The sequence below is a fragment of the Lissotriton vulgaris genome, chromosome 8 (genome assembly GCF_964263255.1).
Source record: "Lissotriton vulgaris chromosome 8, aLisVul1.2, whole genome shotgun sequence".
Lineage (NCBI taxonomy): Eukaryota > Metazoa > Chordata > Amphibia > Caudata > Salamandridae > Lissotriton > Lissotriton vulgaris.
The window spans coordinates 1,225,611,163-1,225,626,764 of record NC_141696.1 but is presented as its reverse complement, the minus strand read 5'-3'; the positions used below and the strand labels follow the sequence as shown (position 1 = coordinate 1,225,626,764).

At 42.8% G+C, this 15,602-nt stretch overlaps 1 protein-coding gene across 3 annotated transcripts in view; it reads left to right on the top strand.

Moving 5' to 3' along the window:
• PDS5B (PDS5 cohesin associated factor B) overlaps positions 1 to 15,602 on the top strand; it is a 772,490-nt gene that overhangs the window by 559,452 nt on the left and 197,436 nt on the right. For all 3 annotated transcript variants that reach the window (XM_086935125.1, XM_086935124.1, XM_086935126.1), the window contains exon 25: positions 674 to 878. In XM_086935125.1, the coding sequence (XP_086791251.1) occupies positions 674 to 878 (205 nt within the window). The remainder of the gene's footprint in view (positions 1 to 673; positions 879 to 15,602) is intronic.

The window sequence follows — 15,602 nt, the reverse complement described above, 5'->3', positions numbered from 1 at the left end:
TGCCTTTTATTTTTGTTTTTGTTTTCAAAACATAAATAACAGGCATTGTCATTTACAATGCCAATAGCTTAAACTTGCGTAAGTGCAAGACCTATTGCATTGCATAGGCTTGTTTGTTTTTGAGATGTGGTTCGTGCAACATAAGGTCAGCTAAGAATGAAATGTTAAAGTGAGCACCAGTGTGACAGAAAATAAACTTAAAGATTTGAGATATGCTAAAAATGGAGTATTTGAAGGTGTATTTACTCACAGCGTTTGGAGGATCTTTTTACATTTGAAGTTCCCATGTAACTGATTTCCAGTTTGAATGTAATTTTTTGTTTATGAATTGAACCACTATCAGATATAATCCCCTCTTCTGTCTGATAAAAGTGACTGAGTTGATGCTAACTGTCTATTGGTAATGTTGAAGCTCTCTGATTTATTCTTAAAATGCAAGCTTTGGTTTTATTTTAGTTTAATTAATACACACAGATGTATTGTTTTGTATTTCTTTAAATGTTTTATTTTGTACTTATTTTTGACATTTACACACATAGTTTCTTTAAAAGCACCTGAACTGAATGCTAAATGAAAATGTAGAATTCAATTGAGCAAGACACATTACTTCATGCACCATTGATTAATGAAATCTATCTATGTAACCCATACTTATTGGTCCTTTCTTCAATAGGATGAGTGTTACCAAGTAAGACAAATATTTGCTCAGAAACTTCACAAAGGCCTTTCTAGACTACGGCTACCACTGGAATACATGGCCATATGTGCACTGTGTGCAAAAGACCCAGTGAAGGAACGAAGAGCTCATGCCAGGCAATGCCTAGTGAAGAATATAAATGTGAGAAGGGATTATCTGAAACAACATGCTGCAGTGAGTGGTAAGAACATAAATTGAATAAAAACAGTATTGCGAAATGGGTGAAAGACTGAAATAAATGAAAAAGGAGGTAAATATAAATTCACTGTTATGTAATCACTTTTCAGAGAGATCAACTGTAACCAAGATGGATATACGAGTAGATATTATAACCTTCCTAAAGTTCGGATCATGTGGTATAGGTACTTGACATTTACAAAAACAAAGCTCCTAACATTACAGAAAGAAGAAAGAAATGATTAGTTTACAAGTTGTTGTGATGTGTAACAATAATTACTCCAAAAACACGAATGTGCTCAAATTTAAATTATTTTGTTTAAAAACACCGTTAATCTAAACACAAATTGTTTTGAAATTCTTAAAGTGCGGATTTATTGAGTACACATTCATATAATCACCCAAAACAGTAATTTCATTAACATATTCATATTATTCCCTTTATCCACTTCATTAAAGGCAAATGAGAAATACAGATTTAAAAAAACTGACATAAAAACTAAGAAAAACTGTCAAACTGTGACGCGGAGTTTCGGTTAAAATATGATAGTTTTTCACCTTCTTCAGGACAAACATTATTTCAGTATATCAAATTATATTGTATTGAGACCCTCAAAGAGTAGTCTCTTTGGCTGGGTCAGGCTCCTCCACCTCCACTGCCCACACCGATTCCCAGTGCATCAAAATTGATTTCCGGAAGATGAGGCCTAAATTGCCCTCTCTGACGTTTTACATTGAGGCCCCATTTCCCCCAATTGAGGTGCCTCCACAGCAACATTAGTACACCTTGCAGTCCCTGTTCAGCATGGATTCCTATAACAATTTTATAGGAATTGCTATGACGACCTGCAGGAGGCTAGTGACCTTTATACTTCCCAAGAGTCCAGTCTCCTCTCACCCCCCGGCCCAGACACTGAAGAGGGTGCTTTCTACCCCATGGGTCTGTGTAGAATGTCACAACTTTTTGACCTCCAACTCTCCAACTTTGAGGTCAAGACCAGAATTCTCTGGAGGTTCTTAAGCCGGGGCAGACTTCTACTGAGCCCCTCCTACCATTTAACAAGGTCCTTATGGATACTTTGATTGGAGTATGCCCCCCCAAATCCACTCCCCCGTCAACCTCCAGATTGCAGGACGCCATCCCCTGCTCTTGGCAACCCTTCATTTCTATCTCCGCACTCTCACTTGAAGGTTTGGTGGTGCAGGTGTCTGCACTGCAAGCAAGACTAATCCTAGCACATTTGTAGTGACATCATAAAGCCAAACGAGGAACCTTTCCAAAGGTAAGCTTTATTGTTGACAGGGACTGCGCAGCAGCCGACACATTAGAAGCATAAGACCGCAACTGACAAAGTATTCAAACCCAAGAACACTATGTTCTGAACTGGAATGCTCACTTCGGATACAACCATGACGTGAGCATTCCAAATAAAGACCGTGACAAGGAAAGACCACTACATAACCCCCCACCCCCCCTCTTGAACAAATTAACAGAAAACATGGTCAGGAAAGAAAAGGACAACAAAAGAGAAGGAGAAAGAAAGAAAGAGATACAAGTTAAAAAAAACAAGAAGGGAGATTTGAAATTCTCTGATCCCATGGTTGTGGATAGATAATCCCATCCTTGTCGCCATCAATAATGTAGTGACATCAAACGGCAAACGAGGAATATTTCCAAAGATAAGTTTTATTGTTGACAGGGACTGCGCAGCAGCCGGCACAGTTGAAGCATAAGACCGCAACTGACAAAGTATTCAAACCGAAGAACACTATGTTCTGAAGTGGAATGCTCACCTCAGGAACAACCATGACGTGAGCATTCCAAACAAAGACAATGACAAGGAGAGACCACTACAACATTCCCAATGACTCCCAAGGAAAGGAAGTCTAAATGAGTGGAGACGTTTGGAAAGAGGGTTTTCTCATCCAGCAGCTGGGCGCTCGGGTCAGTCAATGCCAGCTGCCTGCTGAGGTGCTCTTCTCACACCCTTTGCAGCTCAGTGGCTCTAGTTCTCCGAGGTAACACCAACGATCTCCTGCCGGTCCTCACTCAGGCCGTAAAGATGGCTGCGACGTAACCATGTTCAGTTCTTTGTGGCTTTGACTCCACCAATTGCATTGGACAGATCATTGTGGCACTATTGCCATTCGCTGCCATACTTGGTGTAGGCCAGCTTTTTATGTCCAATTGTCCCTCATGGACATGCTTTTCAACAGGACTCTCCTGTTTGGGGACAAGGCAGACTTCACTCTTAAATGGTTCAAGGCGAGCAGGGCAGTAGTATGCTTCCTTGGTTTATCCCCACAACCAGCTACATCAGCCCTACAATTAGTTTCTTGGTTTTGGCCGCGTTACTCCATGCCGTCTGCCAATCCAGCACCCAGCCCCTGAATTAATATTCAACAGTCCAATGCCACACCAGTGCAGGCCTACCTACCAAGACCCTTTAGCGTGCCCTTAGTAAAGCACAGCCATCCTGTAGAAGGCAGGTTCCGAAGATTCTTGCCAATATTAAGAAGAGATATAAGTGGATATAGATCATTGAATATTCAGATTAAAACCATTATGCCAGCTCTGAAGTGTGGAATTGAATAGGGAAAAACATTTACAATTCATACATCAAATGGTTGGCAATGGGGAACAAACGTGACTGTGGGCAAACAGATACATATGCACATACATGATACGACGAGCCACTGAGGTATAAAGGATGAGAAGCTTCACAATGAGGTTGATGAAACTGTGGAAATAAATAGAAGCCACTGAGGCAAAAATAGGATATAAACAGTGTCCAGTATAGTAAACTGGAACAAGGCAGTATAAAAACAGAGGCAACAATGTTTATTCAGTGCAATAAGCAGAGTTACATGTACTGGGCAATGAGGATTGTTGGATTCTAATAACCATGCTGGCATGAGGAAACAAAAAAATGAATTAAGTATACTAGCCTCATAACATGTAAGCAATTCAAAGCTATGTGTGATCAAAGGAAAGTTTATGAAGCAGAAAGGAATAGAAAGTGACCTAAGATTTAAAGACTGTTATTTTAGAAAGAATTGAAAAACGAAAAGAAATAAAAAGTGGCTTTTACAGAGCTACATAACCCAGAATTACTTAAAATTGGCATTTTTTATATAATGGGAAATGGAGAAAGGAATTAATAACCGTGAGCAAGACTGTGATGGTTGAAAATGCTTTGGTTCTGTGTGCTATGTAAACAAAAATGTGCAAAGTAGAATTCCTGGAGTGCGGATTAGCTTTTTTTATTTATTGTACATAGGTGTTTGAGGCATATGGGCTGCAGACCAAATACTATTGCATTAGATCACCATCTGGTGGTGGGGCCGGATGATTACACTTTGTTGTTGTCCTGGAAGAGTCTTTGTCTTTGGATGACTCCTCCCTTGGATCATAGTGCGCATGGGCATCGACTCCATCTTCAGATTGTTTTTTTCTGCCATCGGGCTCGGATGTGTTCATCGTTCGGTCCCATTACCGATCTCTTTTCGAATCCATAAATCAATCATAATACCATCTGCATCGTCGTTGACATTGATTCCGGTTACCAGCGTTGAAGAGAGGCTTCACTTCTCGATTCCAGCGTTCGTCGGGGACATCGGGCCCAACTGCGACATTGGGCCTTTGGCTCATGGAAAGAACACCCTTCAAGAAGTGCCCTCCGTGTGGACACAAATTCCCCCATGCTGACCTTCATGAGGTTTGCAATCTCTGCTTATCTCCGGAGCACGAGAGTAGAGACTGTGAGGCCTGCGCTTCTTTCCGGTCCAAGAAAACAATCCGGGACCGTCTAGCTCGAAGGGTAATGGTGCAGTCATCTTCATCGACACCAGACCTCATTATAGACGAGGCTCCGATTGAAGTAGACGCCGAAGAACAGCAGCACGAAGACATACTTCCAAAGCAGAGGGTTCAACTTCTGGAGCCGAGGATCAATCCTAAAATGACTATCTTCCAGCTGGTCAACAGGTCGTGAGTACTGAAGTCGACCCTGTTCACCCCACCATACCGGGACAGGCTTCAGTTCCACCTCCACCTACGGGTCCAAGTGCACACCGACCAAAACCTTCCGACGCCTCGCCTTCTGGCTCGGCAGCGTAGATTATAAAAAAGCCCCCAGTCGACTCGGGCTCGAGTCAGCCTGTCGGTCCCGATAAGCAAAAGGTCCTAAAGCCAAAATTGACGCCGGCACCGAAACATCCATCGGTACCGAAAGTGGTCGAGCCGAAGGCAAGCCCGGCACCAAAAGAGGTTCCCAAAGCTACCGAACCGAAGACCACCCCGGTTCCGAAAAAAGTGGACCCGAAGCATAGCGCCGGTGCCGAAACATACTTCGGCTCCGAGAGTACAGGAGTCCAAACGTACTCCAGTAACAAAGACTTTAGATCCAAAGAGCAAGCTTCCTAAGAAAAAACGAGATGATAAGCCTTGTGAACCGAAACCAAAACCGGCTCCGAAGACAATAGACATTGAAAAATCTAATTTCGACTCCAAACAAGATAAATCAACGCAGAAAAAACATTTTCAAGAGGAAGAGCTTTTCAAACCTGACCCAAGGCAAAAGACTCTTCATATTAATCCAAGGACTGGACATATTACTTCAGTGCTTAAAAAGAGGAAGATGGATTGTCCTAGACCACCACCAGTTCCTTTAAAAAAGCATGTTCAAACTTCCCCATTGAGGATTCCTTCACTAGAAGTAGAAATATCTATAGATATTTCTCCTGTACATTCACCATCTAGTACACATAGTCTGATACCACAAGATGAGGATTATGGGAATAGTTACTCACAGGAGGTAGAAAGTAAACATCACATGGACGACATTACTGACCCAGATGATATTCCTGGGCCATCAGGTGACCCATAGGAAGATTCTAATGCGCCAGATGCACCAGATCTGACACAAGACGACGCATACCCGTCTAGACCATGTAATGACCTACTTCTCTGTATGTTTTGGTGCTTCTGTCAATCACCAGGCCATTACTTACCACATCCTTTCTCAGTATCCAGAAAGACACCACATTTCACAATACTTACCCAAGAAAGGAATAAACACTGACAACATATAAGACTATTGCCGAGGAGCTCGCAAATAACAAGTCACAGCACCTCCCCATCCGATAGGGTACGCAGCGCATGCTCCTCCTAGCAATGTATTGGATAGAATAATTAGAATTTAGACATCCCTGATGGGAGCCGATTTCCCTCCCGTATCAACAAATACCCATTAGAGGGGAATCGCCCATCCCTCTGTAAGTACTTGGTAAAAAAGGGTTCCGACCTTCCCTCACAAGGAATACAAACTAATGATATGCTCTAGGGTTTCTTTATTTCTTAAAACAACAGTGGTCCCATGCAAAGTTATATTCACATCCAATAAATATAGACGAAATCAATTCTATATTTTAGAATGACATGTCCAGCCGGACAGAGGTCCTTCAAGTTTACTCAATAAACAGAATTTCAGAATGAAACAAGGATACCTTCCACAATGCCCCCGTGAGGTACACAAGCCTGTGCCCAACACATGCGGGGTGATTACAGTTGAAGAAAATAGGAAAGGTTCTAAGGCAAACAAGCGTTTTTCTGTTTACATATCCATTGTACAGAAAATATCAAGTTGCACCATTACATCATTTTACACAATCAAATTTTGTATGAGGTGCATGAGCAAGTCAACGGCGTTTCGGTTCCCCTAAAGGGTCATGGGAACCATCATCAGGACAAACAAATAGTTGCCTTATTTCACTAAACCTCAAATTGCCTAAGGGAAAAATAGGAAAAATAAGAAAAGAAAAGTACACACTTTAAGAACAAGGAATCAATAATTTGAAGTTGCAAACGGGTGACTCTTAGTGCATGGTGCAACCAATTCAGGAACCAAGTGAAGATGTCGCACTGTTTCTAAAGGTGAAGAGGTGATTGCAGCAGTTAACCTAATTGAATTAAGCTCGTGTGAAGAAATTCTAACCAAAGCCTCTTAGCGAAATTGCTTAATTGCAGAAGGCAGTGCAGACGTGAACGGGCACATTAGTCGCATTGTGGAAGGTATCCTTGTTTCATTCTGAAATTCTGTTTATTGAGTAAACTTGAAGGACCTCTGTCCGGCTGGACATGTCATTCTAAAATATAGAATTGATTTCGTCTATATTTATTGGATGTGAATATAACTTTGCATGGGACCACTGTTGTTTTAAGAAATTTGCTCCCCGAGGTCCCTAGCTGACTTAATTGGGGTCCCTTGTTGTCACAAAAGTTTCTAGGGTTTCTTTATTACATGATAATAGAATGACAAGGAAGAATAAGACAGTAAACATTTGTAGCAATCACTAACACATACATATACATAGAACCTGAAAATAAAAGACTTCGATACAATAAGTACACCTGGAACACCTCACCATAATCTTAGGCATCTTTTCATCTGAAGAAGGGTCCGTCTCTCTTTCCCTCTCTGGTTGGGTCAGGACTCTCTGTTCCACAAACACGACTGCACGTCTGCACCATGATGTATCATCACCACCAGACCAGCATCCCCTCATCTCTCGGACCCCCTTTCTCTAATATAGAATGCAGCTCTCCATCGAAGTTTCTAGCTAACTCCTCCTACAGTTCTCACTGGATTCCTGTACTACCTCGTACCAAGAGCACAACAAGCAGCTGGCCAAGCGTTTCGTTGTGACTCCGCACGAAGAGAGCACATTCCACCCGATAAGAACCGGTCCTCTCTGGTTCACTGCTAGCGAACAACACATGAAAACTAAAAAAAATATAACCTCTCACCTAAAGAGGCTCCGAAGATGGCTGCAGTTTAGAATACGGAGTTGCTCAAGCATAGGCCTCTACTACTTGGAAAACAGAATGATTTTAGACCACGTCAAAGCCAATAGGCTAAAGTCATAATTCACCTAACTCAAATAACACTATGCACTTAATCCCTCAGTATCCACTATGGAGCACATGTGTGCACCATCACCAACAACACTGCACCTTGACATGTTATGTTATGTTATATACGCTTCTATAGCGCTTGGCTGCCCCAGCAAAGGGGTGTCCCGGTGCTTGCACCAAGATAGAGGTTTGCTGCGGCTGTAGGTTGCAACTTGAATAACATAAACATTTTTAGCCGAAGTGGTGGTTTTTTTTAGCTTTCCTAAAAGACAGAAGGTCATTCAGACCGCGGATTTGGGAAGGTAAAGCATTCCAAAGCTTGGCTGCCAAATACCGGAAGGATCGGCCACCCATCCGTGATAACTTTACACGGGGGACGACTGCAAGGTTCTGTCCTTCCGAGCGCAGAGTGCGCTGAGGTGTATATGGTGTTAATAGTGGACTAAGCATGGGTGGAGAAGCGGTTTTCAGGATTTTAAATGCAAGACATAGGGTCTTGAAGTGTATCCTCTTCTCAACCGGAAGCCAGTGGAGCCATACCTTCTATTCTTTGGCAAGATTATTCTACTGAAAAACAGCTAGAGTATAGAACAGAAGAGAAATAGGCATATGCAAAACCATCCTACATTAAGGCTAAGGTAACAGCACACTAAAGTCAGTACACAATGGTGGTGATCGAGAGTCATCACAGAGCACCAGACCACTAAAGTGGCTGATTCACTACAGACCATCTCCCCTAGATGACACTATTGGGTTCACGCAGCTCATTCATAGAGCAGCCACTTTCTATGGAGTGGACTTGCACACAGATCCAGTGGAAGAAGACTTCCTCATGGATACACTACTGTCCTCACATAAGACCACAACCACACTACCAATACTTAGTGGAGTGGTAAGACATGCACCCGAAATATTTAAAGACCCAGTCAAAGCCAGGGTAATTAATCCAAGACTAGAAAAAAAATACAAAGCGGCTCCAACTGATCCAGCATATATCAAAGGACAGTTGCCATTGGACTCGTTAGTAGTGTCAAATGCGAGGAAAAGAGCTAACTCACAGACAACAGGGGATGCTCCACCTCCTGACAAAGAGTCTAAACTTTTAGATGCTTCAGAGAAACGCACCATCTCACAAGCAGCAAATGTCTGAAGGATTGCTAACACTCAGGCTTTGTTAGCGAGATATGATAGAGCTCATTATGATGAATTAGTCACTCATGCAACACTTACCAGAACAATAAAAAAACAGGGCTTCTGAACTCATACAAGAAGGCAAAATTATTACAAATACCTCCATAAGATGTGCACTATACACTGCAGACACAGCCTCTAGAGCAATTAATACAGGGGTACACATACGTAGACATGCATGGCTACGCATCTCTGGTTTCAAACCAGAAGTACAAGCCAGTATCTTAAACCAACCATTTGACCAGCAACACCTTTTCGGACCATCAGTCGATATTCCACTAGAAAAGATACTGATACGGCAAAATCCAAACTCAAGCCCATAGACCTTCCTTTCGTCGCTCCTCATATAGGGGCACCTCTAAAGGTTTCCAAACCGATAATACCTCCTCTTCCTACAAAGCGCCCAACCAAACATCGCCCAGTAAGGGATATTATATGGGAGGGTATAGAGGAAACAACAATAAGGGCAGAGGTAGAGGCAACAACAATTGCAACGCCTCTACCCCCAAACATTGACTTCTCTTCTATACCCCCAGACCATTCCACTCCTGTCGGGGGAGGTTGCAACAGTTCCTACCTGTCTGGAATTCCATCACCACAGACAGGTGGGTGAGACAAATAATTCAGTCAGGATATTGCCTGGAGCTCACTTCCACTCCTTCAACAATATCACCCAGACAGCGTCCCATCTCACAAGAACACCTCATATTACTAAGACAAGAGGTGGCATCTCTACTGCAAAAGAATGCAATAGAACCAGTCCCAAAACAACATCAAACAACATCAAAACACAGGAGTTTATTCTCTATATTTTCTCATACCCAAAAAGGACGGGTCCTTCAGACCAATTCTAGATCTAAGACCCCTAAACCTGTACATACAATCAGACTACTTTCATATGGCCACACTACAACAGGTTCTACCGTTGCTAAAGAAAGGCGACTTCCTTGCCACATTAGATCTCAAGGACGCTTACTTCCACATTCCAATATATCAATCGCAAAGAAAGTACCTACAGTTCATACTAGAAGGTCAACACTACCAATTCAAAGTACTCCCTTTCGGAGTAACTACAGCACCTCAAGTGTTCACAAAGTGTCTGGCAGTAGTAGCAGCACACTTAAGAAGGGACAACATCCATGTCTTCCCATATCTGGACGACTGGTTAATAAAATCCAAGTCCTACAACCAATGTGTGCAGCACAAACATCAGACAATCTGCCTGCTACACTAATTAGGATATACAGTAAATAAAAAAAAAAGACACATCTTCAACCGTCCCTTTCTCAACAGTATCTAGGTGCCACAATAGATACCTCCAAAGCAATAGCGTACCCCAATCCAACAGGAATACAGATTATGCAGGATCTCATCAAAAATCACAGCCACAACACTCACTACCAGCTCAAGTGTTCATGCAATTAATAGGAATGATGGCATATTGTATTTTCATAGTGCCATACGCAAGACTACAAATGCGCCCCATACAAGAGTGCTTAACAAGTCAGTGGAATCCGGCTCAGCAGCAAATACCAGATCTGGTGGAGGTAGACGACCGGACACATTGCTCTCTGCAATGGTGGAACACCCAAAACCTTTCCAAGGGCCGGCCGTTTATAGAACCTGTTCCACAAATGATACTGACAAGACGCATCTCTCACAGGATGGGGAGCGTATTTGCAAAGACACACAGTACAGGGTACATGGACTCTGAAACAAAAAGTACTCCACATAAATCATCTGGAGTTACTGGCATTTTTTCTAGCTCTGAAATCTTTTCAGCATTACCTATCAAACAAAGCTGTACTAGTCCGGACGGCCAATATGACAGCAATGTACTACATTAAAAAACAATGAGGAACACACTCCCTACAGCTCTCCCGGCTGGCACAGAGCATATGGAGGTGGGCCATTCCTCAGAACATTTTCCTGTTAGCAGAACATCTACCAGGAGTTCACAACCAAGTTGCAGATCTGTTAAGTCGTAAAAGACAACAGATGCACGAATCGGAACTTCATCATCAAGTTCTTCAGCCATTTTTTCAAAAGTGGGGTCAACCAGAAATAGATCTGGTTGCTACACACCACAACTCCAAATGCCCAAGCTTCGCCGCCGGATACCCACACCCACTGTCCAAAGGCAATGCGGTATGGATGAACTGGTCCAACAAATTTGCGTACACTTTTTCACCTCTCCCACTGATTCCATTGGTGGTACACAAACTACAGCAACATTCTCTAACATTGATTCTCATAGCACCAACGTGGGCAAGAAAACCCTAGTACACCACACTGCTAGAGCTATCGGTAGTACCACATCACAAGTTAAAACTCTCCCCACATCTACAGACACAGAACCATGGAGAGATTGTGCATCCAGACCCAATGCAGCTCAATCTAGCAATTCGGCTCCTGAGATCTTAGAATTTGGATATTTAAATTTACCACCTGATTGCATGAATATCATAAAAGAAGCAAGACTTTCTACTACTGGAGCATGTTATGCAGCAAAGTGGAAAAGATTTGCTATGTATTGCACAAATAACCACATCAATCCCTTAGATATTTCCACACAAAACATCATATGCTACCTGTTACATCTACAAAGATCTAACCTGGCGTACTCCTGAATCGGGTTACATCTTGCTGCTATAGCAGCATATCTTCAAAACAGACAACATTTGTCATTGTTTAGAGTACCTGCAATCAAAGCATTTATGGAAGGACTCAAAAGAATCATTCCTCTCAGAATACCACCCTCTCCAGTATGGAATTTAAATCTTATTCTCACCAGACTTATGGGTCCTCCTTTTGAACCACTACATAAGTGTGATTTACAGTTTCTTACATGGAAAGTTGCCTTTTTAGTTGCCGTCACCTCACTTAGAAGAGTGAGTGAGATCTAGACATTAACAATTCAAGAACCATTTATACAACTTCATCACAATAAAGTGGTTCTTAAAACAAATCCAAAGTTTCTGTCGAAGGTCATTTCACCGTTCCACCTCAACCAATGTATTGAGTTGCCAGTATTTTTTCCACAACCACAGTTGTGGAAAGAGCTCTACATACATTAGGTGTTAAAAGAGCACTACTATACTACATTGATAGGACAAAATCTTTCGCAAAAATAAACAACTGTTAGTGTCCTTTTCTCCCCCACATAAGGGCAATCCTATTTCAAAATCAGGGATTTCAAGATGGATTGTTAAGTGCATTCAAATATGTTACCCCTAGGGCTCATTCTACCCGTAAATTAGGGGCATCTATGGCATTCCTAGGAAATATACCATTAGATGATAGCTGTAAGGCAGCTACATGGTATACACCGCACACATTTACACAACACTATTGTGTATATGTGCAGGCAAAACAACAAGCAAGTGTGGGCTAGGCTGTACTAAAAACATTATTTCAAACTACTGCAACAGATACAGGTGGTGGCAGCTAAGGGAGAAACTGCTGTGCAATTTATGCAATAGTGTGTGGTCTGCAGCCCATATGCCTCGAACGGAAAATGCTACTTACCAGTATGAATCTGTTCTTGGCATGTAGGGCTGCAGAACCACACACGCCCACCCGGCTACCTGTATCTGTTCCAGTATTATCTTATTTAGATACACAACACATGGTCATCTTTATCTGTACTCCTACAACTCCATCAATTGCCCAATGGCGAAAACAATCTGAAGATTAAGTCGATGCCCATGTTCACTAGGATCCAAGGGAGAAGTCATCCAAAGACAAAGACTCTTCCAGGACAACAACAAAGTGTAATCATCCGGGCCCACCACCAGATGGTGATCTAATGCAATAGTGTGTGGTTCTGCAGCCCTACATGCCAAGAACAGATGCATACTGGTAAGTAGCATTTTCCTTTTGACAGGTCTCCAGCACATGTTCCCTCTTTCACCTTTGCCTCAGTGGGACCAAAGTGTAGTATTCACTTTTCTCATGTGCGCTCCCTTCGACATGCTGCACAGTTGTCCTGTCCTGGCTCATTACCATAAAATCGGCCTTTCTGGTGGCCATAACATCTGCCCGGAAGGTTGGTGAGCTCGAGGCTGTCATCTAAACCTCCTTACCTCAACATCTTACCGGACAAGCTAGTCCTTTGCACTAAGGCTTCCTTCCTTCGGAAGATAGTCACTCTATTTCATGTAGGCTATTCCATCACAATGCCTACCCTTTTCGCTCCACTGCATCCCTCTAAGGAAGAGGAGTGGATCCTTCGACTGGACCCAAAAAGAGCGTTATCGTTCTACCTTGACCACACAAGCGTTCTGGGTGGATGACCAACTCTTTGTAGGGTATGTCGGAGCCAAGAAAGTGAAAACCATTCAGAAACCATCTCCTCATGGATCATGCTTCGCATTAAAATCTGCAAAGCATTGCCCAAAAACCAACCCTCAGAGGGTTTGCGTGCTCATTCCACCAGAGCAAAGGCTGCGAGCTCTGCGTTAGCATTTGGAGTCCCGGTCCTGGACATTTGCCAAGCAGCAACGTGGGATTTTCTGCACACATTCACAAAGCCACTACTGCTTGGACAGTTGGGTTCGTTGGGACAGGCTCTTTGCCAATTCCGCCCTGAAGGACTTTTTGGTGTGAAATTGTTTTGCAGACCCACCTTTGGAGAGGTATTGCTTCTGTATCTGTTGCAAGGTAAGGAATCTGCGGCTAGAAGTCTCTATCAGATGTGCAAGTTCCTTACCTTCAGTAATGACTTATCTGGAAGAGACTCTATGTATCCTCAGATTCCTAACCGACCGACCCCCTCCTCTTCCTCTGCGAACTGATTTCTAGGTACTGGGTTTATTTCCCATTTAGGACCCTAGTTTTACACATCAGCTGTCATTGTTCTTAGTGGATCGGCGCTCCTGGCACGGCAGATCCCGTAAATAAACGGACTTCTGCGTGCTATGCGTCACTTTAGGTGTGAATGCCACACGGAGCCAAATTACGCCACCTTCCAGTGCACAGGGTGTACTGATCACACAAAAAATTCCGAATCCAGTCTGATGCCTGTGGATAATTGTAAAGACAAGACTGTGGCTAGATAGTCTTTACCAGATAAGGCATTACATAAGGTAGGTTACTTTTTCTTCACTGAATTCATGTAGGCTGGGTGCTGGGACACATTTTGAACCAGGTGTAGTATTTGAAACAGTTACCCCTTACAGGCAAAGGTGTTGGATATACTTTTGTTTTTAACTTTTGCCGAGCAAGGCCTTGCAGTGGGCACTGTAATTGGTTATTTTTCTGCCCTTTCAGCCTTTCTATGTTTACTGGACCAACAATCCTTATTTAAGTCTTCTGTTACGAGGTTCATGAAAGGTTAGACATACATGTTCCCTCCCAAGCCGTTTGAATTCCGCAGTGGGACCTAAACTTGGTTTTGACATTCCTAATCTGTACTCCTTTTGATCCTGTGCAGAAGGGCTTGCTGTGTCTTATGACCTTGAAGACTGTCATCCTCATTGCGATTGTCGGCTCTTCACATGAGTGACGTATGTTCATTACTACCACCCTTCACAATCCTTTTCCCGGTAAAAATTTTGCTGAGGACTCGAGTGGCATTCTTACAAAACAGCATGACTCCCTTACATGTTGGGCAATCCGTTAATGTTAGAATTCTTTGCTCCCCTCACCCCTTGAAAGATGGGGAGAAGCTCTACTGGTTGGATTCCAAAGGGGCTTTAAGCTTTTGTAAAGATCATAGTAAGGACCATTGTTGGAACAATCCGCTTTTTGTTGGATTCTCTGGAGCTTAGAAAAGAAAAGCTGTGCAGAAGCGGATCATGTCGAGGTAGTTAGGCCTTTGCATTAAGATCTGCAACGCCTTGCTTAAGAAACAATCCCCGGAATGCTAAGAGCCCATTTTACCAGGATTAAGGCAGCTATTACTACTGTGGCACGTGGAGTGCATGTCCTTGACAACTGCCACACTGCAACGTGAGCGCTGTTAAATGATTTTACGAAGCACAACTATCTTCACAGCCAGGTCTGACCGGAAGGTCACTTCGCTCATTTGGTTCTGCAAAACATTTGGTTTCAGTCTGCTCCACAGACCCTCTACTTTGGGGAGGTACTGCTCTATTATCTATTCAAAGTTTAGGAATTTGGTGTTCGAGGTATCCTTCACAAATGACTTCCCTTCGGTAAACTCTTTATGGTGTATGTTCTGTCTAACTGCAGATTCCTTACTACCATCCAACCTTGCCCTTCTCTGGGGTGGCTTTTTTTAAACCTCTCAAAATGTCCCAAGTTAGTATCCAGCACACCATTGCCAGAAATTGTGTATGCACTGTATCAAGGGCTCGAAAATGGCCCAGATAAGATAATGTTAGCAGCACGGATGGAGGGCTCCTATATGCAACTCTGTCACTTCTGAGGCATTGTGATTTGAACACAGGTGTGCTCAACGCCACTTGGCATCATGCAGGAGCAGTGGTTTGAAAATATCTTAGGATTCCTTCCAGCGATTTTGGGATATTCTAAGGTGGGCAACCTGTGGTTAGATAGGGTATTCTCCAGAAAGAGCATTACCGAAAGTAAGTAACCTGCTTGTTTCATTCAAATTGTGTAATGTGCACAGTTTTCTAATTCAAACCTTTACACATT